The sequence below is a fragment of the Lagopus leucura genome, unplaced genomic scaffold (genome assembly GCF_019238085.1).
Source record: "Lagopus leucura isolate 7727_CA_CO unplaced genomic scaffold, USGS_WTPT01 Super-Scaffold_100004, whole genome shotgun sequence".
NCBI classification, from domain to species: domain Eukaryota; kingdom Metazoa; phylum Chordata; class Aves; order Galliformes; family Phasianidae; genus Lagopus; species Lagopus leucura.
The window spans coordinates 36415019-36431381 of NW_024962264.1; the positions used below are offsets into that span (position 1 = coordinate 36415019).

Genomic DNA, 16363 nt, shown 5'->3' on the forward strand with positions numbered 1-16363 from the left:
CTAGTACAGGGACTTCATTAACCAGATGGCTTTTCAGGATAGATGTTTCTGTAGATTCTGTCTCATCATCTTTGATGCGAATGAAAAACATTGAAAGTAAAATGGAAATCAAAAATAGAGATTGGAAAATGTAATCAGGACTAAAAATGACAGTCTTTGGTTGCAGTGGTAGGAAGATCTACAAAATGGGCTGGGAATGGTGGATCCACAAGATTTGAGGGTACAAGAGCAAAGCAAAGCTAACAGGAGGGGAAAAAAAAAAAAGAAAAAAGAAAAAAAAACTGAAAAGGAAAATGGCAGGAAATAACTTGCTTAACTTTACCAATATAGCACAGCCACACATACATTACCAAAGCTGTAACAAACAAAATCAGGACACCGTTAAAGAAAAGAATAATAATTAAAACAAACAAACAAACAAACAAAAAAAAATACCCACTAACAACAAAATTTAAAATTAAAAATAGAAGAAACACAGTGAAGTTACACAAAGATAGGCATCTCAAGATTGTTCAGATGTTACAAATCAATGTTCAAATAAAAATAAACAAGAAAAGAAGGGGAAAGTATTAGAACTGATTGAAAGTCGATTTCCTCTAAGAGAAAGCCAGTGTTAGCAAACTGTCAGAATAACATTCAGTTAACATGTTTTATTTGTTTATTTTTTTAATTAGTGATCAAAAGAAGAAGTTACAAATGATTCTGCAATAATCTAAAATATGATCAAATATGTAGATATCTGAATCAGCTGCAAACCGGCATTTCATCAAAGGGGATTTCACACCTAAACAATGAAACAAACATCATTTGGTTTTAAGAGGCATGGTCCTTTCCTTGGAACATCCTCATCGACAACTAATGAATTGACTGGGGAAGGAGAAGACAGAAGAAAAGGAGAGGAAAAAAACTGTGAATCAACTTAGAAGTGATTTCAGAGTTTTTAAAAAAATGTAATGTATGGCAACCAAAAATCAGACAGTCACGCTAGACACATACATACAGTTTATGTAAGGCAAGTTATTTCCATGCAAAGCAAAGGTGTTGCAAATGCTTCTGTGTATGTAGTTTCAGTTAAAAAACAAACAAACAAACAATAGCTTTAAAATTAATCTTACAAAATAAAGATACGTGAAAGTATTATTAAGTATACTGTGGTGAAATATTTATCTAATCTGTACAACCAATAAATAGTGAATTGAATGTAGGTAGGTCCTGGTATGCCATTGCTAACCAGTAAGAATGTTACTTTCAGGAGGGAATACTAGAAAATGTACACGGAACAGAATGAAACAGTGGAGCAATGAAACAATTTATGAGCAGTAAACAATGCTTAGAAATTGTAGGGAATCATACAGTTCATTTTTAAAAGGGTACTATATCACATTTCTGCGCTCCAGCCTAAAAATCAAAGTAGTAATGCAAATAAGAAGGTAAGCAATGCCTAATTATCTGCATTTCTTTGAAAATTAACCCTAGGGTAACTAATTCCATTCTGCTAGCTGTATTATGGTGCCTGCTTTCCACCTTGAGAAAACTGATTCTCCTTGTGCAAATATTAATGAAATAGAGCAGCAATCAGATATTGCTAATGTTTTAAATCATTATGTATGCTACTTCCCACTAGACTGTTAGCTGTTTTTGTCAGACTGATGTCTTTAGTTTTTGAGCTGAAGAATTTCAGTTTTAGAAAAAAGGAGGTCGAAGTAGAATAGTGTCTAAGTAGAATAGTTATCCATTTGATAACTGTGACCCCAGTGCTGTTGTCTTTCTAACTAGAACATGCACCTACTATGCTAGGAATAAACAAACAGCAGAATGCCAAGTAGAATAAAGGCAAGAAAACACTTTAAACTGCAAACAAGACAGTCACTGATCTACAGAATCATTGGAAAGTATTAGGCACACTCTTCAATTTGAATTCAATTTGTTTAATTATGTCTTCATTAAAAGAGATCTTTGACAGTATTTCTAATAATAATGGCCCAATTCTATATATACAAAGGGCTTATATGTTGTACCAAGCTTAGCTTTCAGTCATATTTCACCACAGTAAAGGGCGGGAAGGGAGGGTTAAACAGCCTGATTACTTTTGGCAGTATCACTTTTTTTGCATGCTTATATTTCACAAGTCTAATGAAATATATTAGTATACTAATCGTGTTTTCATTAAAAGTGATACTGCCATTTATCTCAAATGGCAACAGTGTGTATCAACAAATGGGCAAGAGAATGGAAGGATGAGCATTCGTACAAGCAAAATAGCAATAGCAGGATCACTAGGGATGTCAAAGGAAAGTAAGTACTTAGATGAACTCTTTTAAGCTTACTTGTTAATTTACACATTAAAATGTATTTAATTGGTTAACTGCTTTGATATTATATTGCTTTCTGTTATGTTTTAAATGTATCGATGCTATTAGCAATAGTTGTTAAAGTTTAACTCACTTTCATGCTTAATTGTATTCTTTACCATCTTTCATACGAACTACATTATAATATTTTTAAAAGTAAAAGGAAAATCTTACTTTTTTCTGAAGTCATATCAACCTGGAAAAGAAGAAAAAAAAAAGGAAGATTAAAAAGTTGCAAAATAGTAAATGTATACAAAATCACCAGTAAAGTAATACTGGCAGAGTCAAGTAATCATTTAGGCTGATGTCTTTAAACTTCACATTCAGCATAGTTTAATTTTCCTTACTTTAAGTCCATCATCATTAATCTGGAATTATGTCAGCATATGAAATAATATTACTAAAATAAGAATGAATAAAACAATCTAAAAATCTTTTAAAAAGTGAGATACCTCCACCAGCAGTCAGTTGGCTTTTTTGTGTCTGTGTTTTAGTTTCTTAAATAAAAACGTAATAAATAAGAAGATCAGAAAAAAAAAAATCTAATATTCTTTGTATGTTTTTAATGGATTTTTCTCACAACAACATTAGGTGACTTCACTGGAAATGCATAAACAGCATTATGGAGGCTAAAAGAATTGGTTTCATTCTGAAACCAATTCTGATCATCTGATAATAAATGTTTCATTCCTAATATATATATATATATTATATATATATATATATATATTATGTGGCAGTTAGCTTCTGATAGAAGACAGGTATCAGGTTAAACAAGGAAGTTACAGATTGTTACTGTTAGTTTTTGTAATGATAATAAAAAACTGCAGTCCCCACAACTTCTGAACTCTGTTCTGCAGTAAATTGCAAAGACATTCATACTCTTTGAGGAGTGGGCTAGTCTCAGTGCTGGCATTTCTTGTTTGCAACATCTGAACATCCTTAAAAACATGGAGATGCTTTTCCTTATGTTACTCATTCATGAAGGGGTGAGACCTTAAGAAACATTTGTAACTGCCGGAACAGAGCTGGCAAAGCTGGAAGCTGCTCATATTTCTCCATTATGATGCAATTCATTTCGCATTAAAAAAGAAAACTGTATATTTTACTTTGGGTAAATTTCCTTATAACTTCCAGGTTAACACTGAATCTATGCTAGACCTTATTATCCAGTTCATATATGTCTAATATCCAGTCTGCCAGATGTTATAAATGGACAAGACTCTTGAGTTACATCCCTTTCAATTATACATCCAGTGCATATAACTGCAATGTGATTGCAGATTCCTCACAACAGAGGAGAACTGGCTCATGGACATATTTGTATTTAGGTCTGTCTCTCTGCCTCCCTTCTCTGCCTCCACTAGAGGAAGTATGTTCAATCAGTACATATGGGGTACTAATAAAATGCATGCTATATCAATCATCTACTGGCTCTGATAGGAGGTCTGGTAGCAACTCTGTTATTTTTGGAAACAGAAAAATTAACTCCACTTTTTTTTTTCTTTCTTTGTTGTTGAAGAGAATATCCACTAAATAAATCCACCTATATGATGCTCTTCAGAAGGATAATTTTTAAATACTTTAACTAAGAAACTTCTTTGGAAGGAATATATACTATTAAGCATCTGTGAAATCAGTGTAAAACTTCGATTTTAATTTGGGGAAAGTGAGACTTGGTAAATTCCGAAGTATGACTCTGAAAGATCCTTTTAAACTCCACACAGATTTCATCTTCAAGTTGTATCTATTAATTGTGTTTTAATAGTATGCATAAGCAATGACATGCCGCTATGGCAACATTACCTCTTCTTCTTGTTCTTGGTCTGATTCTGATTCCTTTCAGTCCCAAAATGCCATGCAAAAACAGAAGGAGAAAACAGAGCAGCAAAATGCAGAATTATTAGAAGGGTAAGAAAAAGTTACTTCTATCAACACTTCTGATAACATCTGAAAGAAGTCCATACGGTAAGTTTATGCAATTTCTTGTGTAAAAAGTGGCAGTGTAAAACAAAATGCTACAGAATCCAGCAAATTGCAAAAAAAGTTGCTTTTAGGTGTTGTAGTTAATGATGCATATTTGTCCTGAAATTTGACATTAATGCATGCTTTTATATCCATAAATTTAAGTAAGTATTTCAAGTATTCAAGAGGTTACTCATTTAAACTGAAAATAGCTTGAGACACATTATTTGTAAATCATACAAAAAAGCTGTAATACAATTATATTACATGGTAAAAACACCAACAACATTTTGGTCAAACAGCCTAAGGTGTTTCTAAAAAGCATGCTGGTCCTAAGCTGACAAAGAATAGTAAGAAGTGTCCTACTTATCACATGATGGCAATAAACTAACTTTTTTGAAAGAAACTAATATTTCTTAGGATCTGTTCTCTCCCAAATGGAAACCAAGGGCACTTCAATGAGAATTCATCTGGTCCTGAGCCTGTTATTTATAAATAGTAAGTCATTATAGACTTTTCATCTCCTAACTGTTATAACAATACTCAGAAGGATACAATACTCTGAACAACACTCTGACCTATTTGCAGATTCTTGACAGCTTAGATCAGATCAGATGTAAAAAGAAAATTTAGCGTCAAAATCAGCGTGATGTTAAAATAAATATAAGAAAATATTTTTGGCACTGCCATAACATTTTAAATTCTAGAGCTTGAGAATGCTATGTTTTCAACACTAGCATCATGGATACATAAAGGCAGTCACTGAGAAGTGTGATAGCAGAGTCTGTTAACTTTCAGATTGGCAAATAATGTAATTTTCAGTTCTTCTATGTTTCATATTTTAAAAACAGGGTGAGATCTGTAGGCTTGTATCCTTACACTTATATGTCTAAAAGTTAACTTCCTGTCCAGACAGGTGTCACAAGACAGAGTTAGACACTGGGATGTCTTCAGCAAAACCAAGAAAGAGACTCAGAAATACTCCGAGTCCCAGATGTGTAAGATGTGGGTAAAATTACTGCGCAAAATAAAATCAGCATATGTCTTGTGCAACGCCAACCATGGGAGCCACGCAGTACAAAGTCATCCTCTACTGTCCTCTCCTAAGAGCCCTTAAAAAACAAGAGCTAAATGTGTGAGTACTAAAACCAAGAAATCGACAGGCCTTGTACTGTGTATTTATGCTTCTTAAAATACATGATTATAAAGCTTTAACAATATTTTACCCTCTTACTTCTTCCTCAGTCACATTACAATGCTTCATACCAGTATGATTTCACAGTACCTTTGTGTAAACAGGTAACGTGATGTTTAAATTACATATGGCTTGATGAACAAGACCTCTTGTTGATTTTGGCTCCTTCATGAATGATAATCGTCCGCAGGGTTCTTGAGTGGTATCTCGCACCTGGTGGAACAAACATACAGAAAATTTATTGAATTAATTTCTGGTTTGAACTGCACACAACACTTCAAATTATTCAGCAGAAAGAGGAGAGAGAAAGTTCTCTGCGTTTTTTTCTCCTACTTATTTGTAAACATACATGTAAATGTATTTGCATCAAAGTAAGAGAGAACACAACCACATGCATGCTTAGACAGTAGAAACTTACTTATAGAGGCCAGTGATAATGCTGTCTATCATTGCCTTAAAAGAACAAAGATATTCTGGTATGGTTAGTCTTCCATGATAACTTACAATACCTGCTGTTCACTGAAATAGTCCCCAGACTGAGTGGTAGACAGACTTATTTTCTATTAAGATATGAAATAAACCAAGTCCATTTTTCCTCATGTTTGTGCTGATATCAGCAATAAGTCTCAAAATTCTGGTATTACATATTGTGTTTGTTCATTGCCTACTCTTTGGCTGAGGGGCTGTACAGAAGATTAAACTTAACATATTCTGCAAAATATTTCTCAAAATACACTGGTTTTCTCAAATACATTGGTGAATTTTATTCTTAAAACGAAGAAGTTTGCTGGAATATACTCATAGGTGTGACCGTTACTATCTGCAACTGACACTACAGAACGTCATATTTTCAATTTTGCACTGAATCAGAAAAATGTGTTTCACAGCTGTTAGCAGAAACAACCTCGGCACTTAGGAGAATGGTAATGTACTTTTAGCTTTTGTATAAAAAGGACACAAAATCACAAGAGAAAAAACAAAGCATTACCTCATACAGTTTTCTGAACAGACAAATACGACACAATTAGATAAGCGTGCATTAATTTGATCAGACTGAAAGTACTAGAATCAAAGCCACATGTGCTGGCATAGAGTAGTAAGCTATAACAAGCTTTAAAATACTACTGAGAAGGAGGGAAGTTGTCTAGCAGCATAGTGAATTTAATTAAGGAGGGAGTGGGCTGACTTTCTCCAATTTTTTGAAGTTTCCATTTCTAATGCCTCTCTCTAAAGCTGTTTTACTTAATGACTCTGTTGTAGTCAGACTGAGCCAGCAGAAAAACACAGTTTGCTGGAAAAGGCACGTGAATCTCTCTGTGAATTTCTCTGTCCAAAAGAGGCGGCAAAAGCACTGCTTCATATCTGCTCCCTGCAGATCTCATGAAAGCAAAGGAGCTCTGTGGCCCATGGTTTTTGCATTACTGGCACTTGAATCTGGGCCTAAAACATTAGCTCATTTGGTTTGAACTTTTTGTTTGTTTGGTTTAGCTCTTGTTTAGAAGACTTTTACTCACAGATTTTACAACAGTATAGTAGCATAATATATGCCACAGTAACACAATTAAATGATGATTCAAAAGTACTTCATTTTTCCTTTGTTCTCAAAAACACAGTAAAACCATAACTTGAAATATTTAAAATGGACCCATACTTCTCTTACAGAACTTCCAAGCAAGTTTTGCATTGCTACTGAAGAGTATCATAGCTGAAAAACAACTGCAACTCTCTTTACAGTCATAACCATATTTACATACACCTGGTGTGACAGTCATAGTGGGACAGATTTTTGTCAATTCTTACATGTTTGGCTTTTTTTTTTCCTGCAATGTATTGAACCCTAATACTGAAAATCAAATACAACTCAGTCAAAGCTTTTAGACTGTAGGTAGAGAGCAAGAATTACTGAGCTACCATTTTGGAGTCTGAAAGAATACTATGGCCACACAAAAGCTGAGACACAGACAATTGTCTGTAAAGCCAACGTTTCTGAAATTTCAAGTACCTATTTCCATGCATCTGGTAGGCTCTGTCTATTCAAGTCAATTTAATCCACTATGAGAAATCTGGACTGTTCAATCAGCTAAGTTTATCACAAATTCCCAAAAATATTATCAGTAGCTCATTATACATTATAACATTACCTTAACAAATAGAGGAAGTCTGTTTTCTTTGAAGGCAAAAAAACTGAATATGTGATGCTGTCCACTCTTAGTTAGTGGCACCAAATTGCCAAAACAGTCAACATAGATGGGTTTTCCTTCTAATACCTGTTGGAAATGAATAAGAAACAAGGTAACAATCACAGTCATGAGGTTAGGACTCTTCAGCCTAGTTCCACAGTAGCTGCTTGGATCAAATTCTTCAATTTCTAAGACTTGACCTGTCAGAGTACTTGCAAGGATTGTTATGTACAGTCACCACATTTCAGATTATTAAGTTCTAACTGGAATATTTCATCAATATTTCATTCAGTAATACTCGTGTAACACTGTAAATGACCAGGTATGCATTCAGTGTCATGAATCTGTGCGAATTCTCAATTTCTTCGTTAGTATTTTTTAATGGGATCTTATTTTAGCATACTTAGCTAATATGAGCTTGCAACAATAAAGAAACATTTTCTTCAGCATTCAAACCAGACGTGAAAGGTAAGATAAGCCTGTCTGAATATCATGAATTTTCCGAGTGTTCCTAAACAGTTCAAAAGATTTCTAAACTAGATTTCCTATGAATTTGATCTATTAGCAAATCTGTTGCAGTAGGCAAAGTCACTATGTACTAGTAGATTATGTTCATTTTGACTGAATTCATGAAGGTCGAGAGCTTTTGAAAATCAGGCCTCTAGCAAATACCTCTCCGAAATGCCTGTGTAACGATGCTGTGCACGTCTTTGGATTGTTGCTTGTGTGGCCCCTCCACATGTTTAAATCTCATCTTAACAGTTTTGGAGCCATTTCCTTCAACCAGCCAGTACATTAATACCTCAACACTACTTTCCATAAATTCAGCCGCCTTATTCAGTTTTATGAGCCTATATTTTATCTAGCTGCTCTGCACAACAAATGCCTATCAGGGCTTCAGGAATAGTAGAATAAATTTTTTTAAAGGTGGAATTCAACCATGAAAAAAAGAGATCATATTAAGCAGAAAAAAATGCCATGAATGCAGCAAATGTGTTTTCAATTTCTCATTTCTTCTAAGGAAGCTGAAAGAGTCAGGGAAAATAAAAACCAAACCAACATTTTAACAGGCAGTTTGTTGGATTCCACATTAGAAAAAACCTTCACTTTGCAGGAATGTATATGAATCTTTTAATATTTGGTAACAAATATGCTGTTGACTGCTTTTTCAGTTATTAATATGTATTTATGGAGTTACTGGCAGCTGGCTTTTACCTATCCTTTTTGCTGTCTACCGTTTTCCCAACACCTTATTAGTATCAGGGGTTCAGGAAACATAATTGTTCAACAAAGAACACCACCCCAAATCTCACCTTTACTTAGATATTGCTTCTAAAAAAACCCCTATGATAATTACTGAGAAATCTGAGTTGTCTCCTGGCAGTCTGTTACAGAACTAATTAAAACTTATGCAATCAATGTGGATCATCACAGAAATGACCACTACGTACACAGGGCTAGTGAGCTACCTGAGGCAAAAAGTCAATTCACATCTGTCACCTCATTTTTAAGTGACTTTTCTAAGTCTTAGATTTTTCATAAACCCTAACCTATGCAAAATTTGTACAGACTATTTTTTTCAAATAAAAGTCATACAAAATGCCTTCTCCTGCTTGCACAACTAGCAATCTCCATAGGTCAGTGTTGTTTCCCTACATAAAAGTAGATTTAATAATGGGTAGTTGGAGGATGCTCTAACTCTGAATCTTTGACTTACTTAAAGAAACGCTGACCCTGACACTAGAAGAAAGGAGAAAGAATTTTTAAGTGCTCATCTAAATAGTAAACCCCAACTTTATTTTTTTACATGATTTCCTAGTATACATGAGCCCAGTTTCTAAGTGTAGCTGTTTAACAAGTCGACCATAAAAAGGCAACTTAGGAAACAGAATTCTTCTAATGCAGTTTTGTCATATACATTTTTTAAGTCTTAGGCCTGTAACAGAGAGCTCAGACTCAACCAACCTATTTCCTCTCTCCTTGAATCTAGCTTACTATTCCACATATTTAAATATTAAATTATATATATATATATATATATAAAACATTTTGTGAGGACACACTACATGTCTCCTTAAAATGTCAGTGATGCTACAGAGAAAGCAAAAAAAGCAGCTTTGCCAAATGTAATTCCTTTCTAGAAGTGCAACCAGATGACTGGATTTCTTTATGAGTGAAACACAATCTGGGCTGATCCAGGAAGATGCAAATGCCCAAATATAAACTATAGATTTCAGCTAGACCTCTGGTCTAGCAAGTCAGTAATGGCCCATTCATTTGCACCTCTGTGCTCCCTTGCATCTTACCATGATAGATGACACTGCATCATAAGAGTATTTGTTAGCACTTGTATTTTTCAGTCTTTGTTCCAATCAGCAGGCAGAAAATATTAGCTTAAAATTAGCATTAGCAAATGCAGAAAACTGTTTAAGATTCATGTACTGTACCTCGACATCCCTGCTTCTGGCAACTTCAGCAAAATTTTCTTGCTGTTCTAGAGTTTTATCCACCTTGTCGTCTGTCATGCAAAAACATCTTAACCGTGCTTCAATGGGATCATGTGATTTGGCAAACACCACAAATTTGGCCATGTAGGGGACGCAGATAATCTCTCTATACACTTGAGAAGCAAAAGTAACAGACTCTTGTGTCTGTCGGCAGTCAATTAACCAAAATCTGTAAAATAAAATGACGAGCTGAATAATCAACACAGAAAGATTTACACAACAAAGTTATAATTTTTCCATTGTGGCAGCACAACTGTCTCTGCATAGTGTGAGAACTGCCTACTGCTAGGGCACATAAATTACTAGAAACCTCAAATCATAGATATATATTGAATGTAGAACATTACTGAAGATGTGGATGCTGAAATTCATGTCTGAAACTTCAACTTCCAGTACAGGTCTCCTTGTGCCAAAAATGATCCAATTCTTCACTGAAGGCTACAGGAGCTTTAGCCTTTCTTTCTTTTCGATTCAGCCCAGAAAAACATTGTCCAGCAACAAAAAAAGGGTAGAATTTCTTTATACCTTTTTTAAGACAACTGAATTATTCTTTTGTAAAGATAACTCGCTTTCACTTAAAATAATTTTTAAAGATGATGAAGATAATTTTAGATAATTTTATTTTCTAAATCCCCAAACAGAAGCAGAAATGCATCACTCAATTCACAGTAAGTAGCATGTATCTCTGTCTTTCTCTGATATCTTATTTTGTTTCTCTCTGCAGCTGATGACATTTCTTTTAAATAAAATTCTCTTTGTGGGTGGAAAGTATGGTTGTGTTTGACACCTGTAGGATGGAGAAGGAAGTCATGAGAGGTCAAAGCCACCTCAGAAGCTGATATAATCTACAGGGAGCTTATCACTTACTGTAGATTACATGACGTTATAACATACAACACAAACCTTTCAAGTCTGATTTCTCTGGTCTTACTCATCTGCAGTTGAGTAATAGTACATATCGTGCTGTGCTTATCTGTAGAACTTTTAACAAACACACTGGTTAAAAAACAGAGCCTGATGGCGTTTGAAGAGAGAAAGCATGTTTGGTGCATGAAGGTTGTTGCACACTGATAGTTTACTTTCTTAGCATGCGGGAGAACTATGCTCTGCTGGACTCGAACTGAAGAGTCTACATTCTCTGAGAAATCACCTTTATGCTCAAATCATTTTTCTTGTACACAAGTGGCTAGGAAGCCAAAGCAGACACTAAATTAAAACAATAACAACAACAACAACAGGCACCACACAAAAAACCTTGCAGTTCAGGTAATGGAAAACATCTATGCCTCAGAGTCTGCATTTTAATTTACATGTATTTTAGACTAAAGTATCTGTTTCTCATGCACACTTTAGAAAAAATTTGTCTTACAAGCAGGGAAAAAAATCTGCATTATTACTGATTTAATTAGACATAGACACATTATTGTAACTAGCAAACAGTTGGGTACCAGCTGGTTCACAGCAGGGCACAAGGCTAAAAAAAATAAAAATGGGTAGATGCACTTTTAGATGAGGGCATAAGTCAAGAAATTCAAGTTAGTTTGTCCTTCAGCAAAGAGGGTAATTCTCTGACTGGTATGAAAAATCTAGTTTCTTCAACAGCATTTAGAATCACATTTGGGTTAAATATTATTGAACATGCATCTAGATAACAAAGTAGATGTGAAACTCATTGAAATTTCTAAATTAGACTCAGGGTACCTAACGCTACAATAATAATCAATTGTAATGCCATTAGGAAACACTCACTATTAGGGTCTCTAATGAGCTGTAGTTCTATAAATTGTCACCCTCGTTCTGGCTGTATTTCATGTGCAATCTGCTGGGGACTTCACAGTTTCAGAGATTTTGAACTCTCAGTCCCCAAATCTGGATCTTAAATTAATCTTTAATTTCTCCCTGTAGAACACTGCAGATGATAGCAGATGACAGTTAAAACAGTTTAAGATCTCCCTCTTGTGGCTGTAATTATTAAAGAAAAAATGCTTGACTGAAAAGAAGCGCAGGAAATGTGGATAAGCAAAGCACTGAACTTAACAGGCCAGAAGTTCTGAATTGGGAAGTCTAGAAAAATAAAATTACATTTTTCCTACTGTTACAGTTACACTGTAGATTGGATTGCAGGAGCTCAATTCATTTTAATGTAAAATATTATATATTTAATTAAATCTAATAGTAGTAACTGCTGTGCCCACTGAATGTTTACACTGAGGGAAATTAATTGCTTTTCATGGGCCTACTCCTACTTTCAAAGTTATCCAAGTTTCTTTTTAACAGTTTGCAAGATTACAAACCCTAAATTTAAAACTTTCTAACTTTAAAACTTGTAAAGTGTTCTCCAAATGTATTCTCTGTCATAGAGATTTTTTGGTAAAAATCATAGACACAGTAAAAACTAATATACTCTTTTAAAATAAAAACAATGAAATTCTGTTTGCCAGCTACCAGAAAGCCAGCAGTTGAATCTCATTACAAGAACAGATGGTTGGAATAGAATCTTCACGATCACAGTTTGGTACACCTACAAGGCTTTCTGCTCGATTTCTCATTTGTTGGATATGCTAAGAATCTTTTATAAAGTGTATAATGAGCTTCCCAAACAAGGCATTTTCATTTCCATGAAAATTTTCATGTTTCTGCATCTGAGGGAGAAGAGAGAATCTAAACCAAACTAGATTTTTCTGGTTATCTGAAAATTGACCTGTCCCTCAGATTACTATTTTAGAAAGGAGACCATGTCATTAATTCATTTCTGGGATGATGGCAGGTGCTAACTGAGATGAGAATGACATACTCATTAATTTCTTTCAGCTTGTATGGACTGTACTGCTGACAGCTCTCACACATCCTGCCTGGAGTAGGAGCCTTGTGGCTTCTAAAATAACTGGTCGGTTCATTCAGGGCACAGTCAAAATATCTATGCACCTTCAACTCTACCAATTGAAATTGTTTAAAGGAAATACTGAAACAAAATACAGAGGAAAAAGGACATGCATGTTAAAGTAACACTATAAATCTTGTTTTTATAGGTACCTGGCAGACACATTTGTTGTGAAGGAAACACATTCATTAACAAATGTCAGTGGTGTTGTTCCAGTGATGTCTTCCCATTGGGCAGGGGTGGTTCCTCCTGAAATGACAGTGGTGTTTAAAGAACGAAAAACAAGCAAGTCTCCAACCTTCTTGCTACAAAGGTGTAGCAAGCTAATTAACACCTCTGCTCTGGAATGACTCACTAGCACATCTTAGTGTGTAATGCACCTTAAAACACTGGAATCATCTTTGAAGTCAGTTTGGAAATTGACAAAGATGCTTGATGATAACTTTTAAACAGAATAAATGCATGCAGCTAATTGCTCCCTTTTGAATGAAACTACATATGGCATTAATCACTTCAAAGCAAAGTAAACGAAGTGTTTGACTCTAATATTTTTCCTCTGATGCACACTGCCACCTTATGTCTGTACCACACTTACTGTGCTAGGCAGAGCTTTGTTGGTACTCAAGAAACAGTAAGTGTGTGAGAAATGCAAACACCCCAACCCCAAACTGTACAATTCTGTAACGTCTCTCATTAGCCCAAACAACAAATTGTATTTCTACTATAAACTAATTGATTAGGAAGTAGTGTACTTTTACAGCCTCTCATCTCAGTCAGGTTTTCACAAAACTTTCCATGTGTATAATCAGTTTAATATATTTACCCCACAGTGACTCAAAATTTCAAGAAGCACATGAGAAGAGAAACCTTAGAATTTTCAACTTACCTGTTATGCTGCATAGTAACCTTAGAGTGGGTGTGTCACCTCCATAACCATTCATGATCCCATCACTGGAGGCCTTGGGGACAGGAATTGTCATCGTGATGGGTTTATGGAACTTCCTCCTCCTGGGCTCCAGTGTGACTATAGGACTGAAGGTAGCCTTGTTGCCCAAAATCTTCTTTATAAGTTCAGTATGCATAGGTTGAGCCTTTTCAAAGCAAAAAACAGTAAGAGTAGTAACTTGAAAACAGAGTATGTGAGAAACTGGATCTGTATATTGCTGGAAACGTTATAGCTGTTCCATTAGATGGCACAGTTTCCCTGCAAGTTGACAACTGACTGTCACAGAGAAAGGGAGTCCTCTATTCAACAATTTCTTACACCTCACTCCTCCTGTTCCTGTTGCCTTTCCTAGCACTGTCATCAGTACCAGTTTAATGCATTTAACCTATAGTAAATATAACCCTGCTGTTAGGTTGCTTTGTTTTGTTTTCTCCTGAGGACAAACTTTAAACTGTTTTAGCAAGCTACTCAGATTTTTAAAGAAGACTACAACAATCACAGTAGCCTGACCAAGGTAAACGGTGGATCCATTCAACAGCTTTAGCAGGAGGCAAGGATGTAGGTGGGGGGGTGTGGGAACCACCTCTCCTTTCAGTAGTGAATAACTTGGTGTTTCTTCTGAGATCATATAGATGGCTAAAAGACAAGAATCTGCATAACTAGAATACCCAAACCTTTATAACTTTGATTTTCGCAATGAATTTTAGTAAGCACATTGTAGGCAACAATATACAATACAATAAGCTGTATATGGGTGACTTTACAGTCTGAAAAAAAACCAACGCATATATCCTTCTAATTGTTTCATTGTACCTGGAGGCCAACACGAATTCGTTTGGTTAAAGCCCCTTCTGGGAAGACTGCCTGCACTTGTGGTACAACAGTGCTGCTCAGCACACCCCCCTCAGGTCCAATAAGGTTGCTGTCCTGTTTGATTCGAGACACCACTGCAAAGTACTGAGGGAAATCACGAGTGATGATGCGGCAGATACGTTTCTTCTCAAGCTCTTCTGGTGTGTCAAGTACTGATGCAAAAGAGAAGATGGTCAGGAAACAAGGTTTTCATAGAAGCAATACAGAAGATCCCAGCTGTCACAGTTTAACTAGTACTTACAGAAGTAAAATGAAACATCTCAACATTTTAAGCTCAGCTAAAATAGAGAAATCAAAAGAGGAATATACACATTCAACAACTAACTGAATGAAGCTTAAAACTCATAACATGTTGATAGCTTGCTCCAAATTAGCAGGCAAAGAAGCTAAGAGGAGGACTGGTCAGAGGCCTTTTCCACTTAATGTTATACTAGAGCTTGGACTTGCAGTAAGGACACAGAATTCTAAATCAAAGAAGTATCAGAGTATATGTGAACCTTTAAATATGCAAGTTGGCTCATTTTTATTAAAAAAAAAAAATCCATCAAAATTAATACCAATTCTAGGATCTGCAGGTCCTAGACAACCCCAGTCCATTCTGTTCTCTCAGTAAACGAGTACCCATGAGTGACAGTTCCTCCCACACTTGTAGCTGCTTGGAAAGGATTAGTATGATAATTGCCTTGTTTTGGAAAGATATTTGATATGGGAGCTTTTTGTTTAAAACTGTGAAAAGAAGCAGGAAGATATATAACTTTAACATCTATTTTCAACTTTACGATGAGTAGATTCAGTCTACTTCAGTAGACCATGCAAGAAAAGCAGTGCTTCTGCTAGCAGTGTTCTAAAAAATGATTGTACTCCAGTATGACTATAGCAAAGCATCTGGAGTGTATGTCAGAAGTTCTCAGAGTAGACTAAACACGAGGTGCAAAACAGAAAAGATGGTAAAATGTTATTGTTCCCAGTAACAGATGTAGTAATGCAGGAGCAGAGGAAAAAAAAAAAAAAAAAAGCATCACACTGGATACCTTCATCCATCCCATTCAAGATTTCATTTAGTTCATCCTCAGTGTATTCACAAAAATGTTCCTTCCAGCTGTCCCCGTTCTCACTGCGCAGGATCACCAGTTCTCTCTCTTTCCCACGCAGAGCAGCAAAATGGGGAATCTCCACAATCACAGGCCTGGCACAGCAACACAGCGCATTAAATGCACACGGGAGAGAGGAAGAAACAGGATTAACAGCAACTCTATTCAGTCTGCTACAAAGTGACCTGGAATTCTACCCATTCACTGGACTACTTTTGCATAATCCTAAACTAAACATCACTAACACACATTAGATTTTCACAGGGACCCAGTAAATGCTGAAGGACAGATTCAAAAGTGCATTCACCTCTTTCCACAGTGTGAATGGTATTTGGCTTAAAGAGAAATTTGAGAATTGTTTTGCAAATTTGTTC

The 16363-nt window shown here is 35.5% G+C and overlaps 1 protein-coding gene across 42 annotated transcripts in view; it reads right to left on the reverse strand.

Moving 5' to 3' along the window:
• Nucleotides 1-16363, reverse strand: part of ANK2 (ankyrin 2) — a 306380-nt gene that overhangs the window by 22905 nt on the left and 267112 nt on the right. For all 42 annotated transcript variants that reach the window (XM_042870754.1, XM_042870755.1, XM_042870756.1 and 39 more), the window contains 9 exons: nucleotides 15930-16084; nucleotides 14839-15050; nucleotides 13966-14170; nucleotides 13232-13328; nucleotides 10139-10367; nucleotides 7653-7778; nucleotides 5602-5724; nucleotides 4158-4190; nucleotides 2526-2547 (listed from right to left, as the gene is read on the reverse strand). In XM_042870754.1, coding sequence (XP_042726688.1) covers nucleotides 2526-2547; nucleotides 4158-4190; nucleotides 5602-5724; nucleotides 7653-7778; nucleotides 10139-10367; nucleotides 13232-13328; nucleotides 13966-14170; nucleotides 14839-15050; nucleotides 15930-16084 — 1202 coding nt within the window. The remainder of the gene's footprint in view (nucleotides 1-2525; nucleotides 2548-4157; nucleotides 4191-5601; nucleotides 5725-7652; nucleotides 7779-10138; nucleotides 10368-13231; nucleotides 13329-13965; nucleotides 14171-14838; nucleotides 15051-15929; nucleotides 16085-16363) is intronic.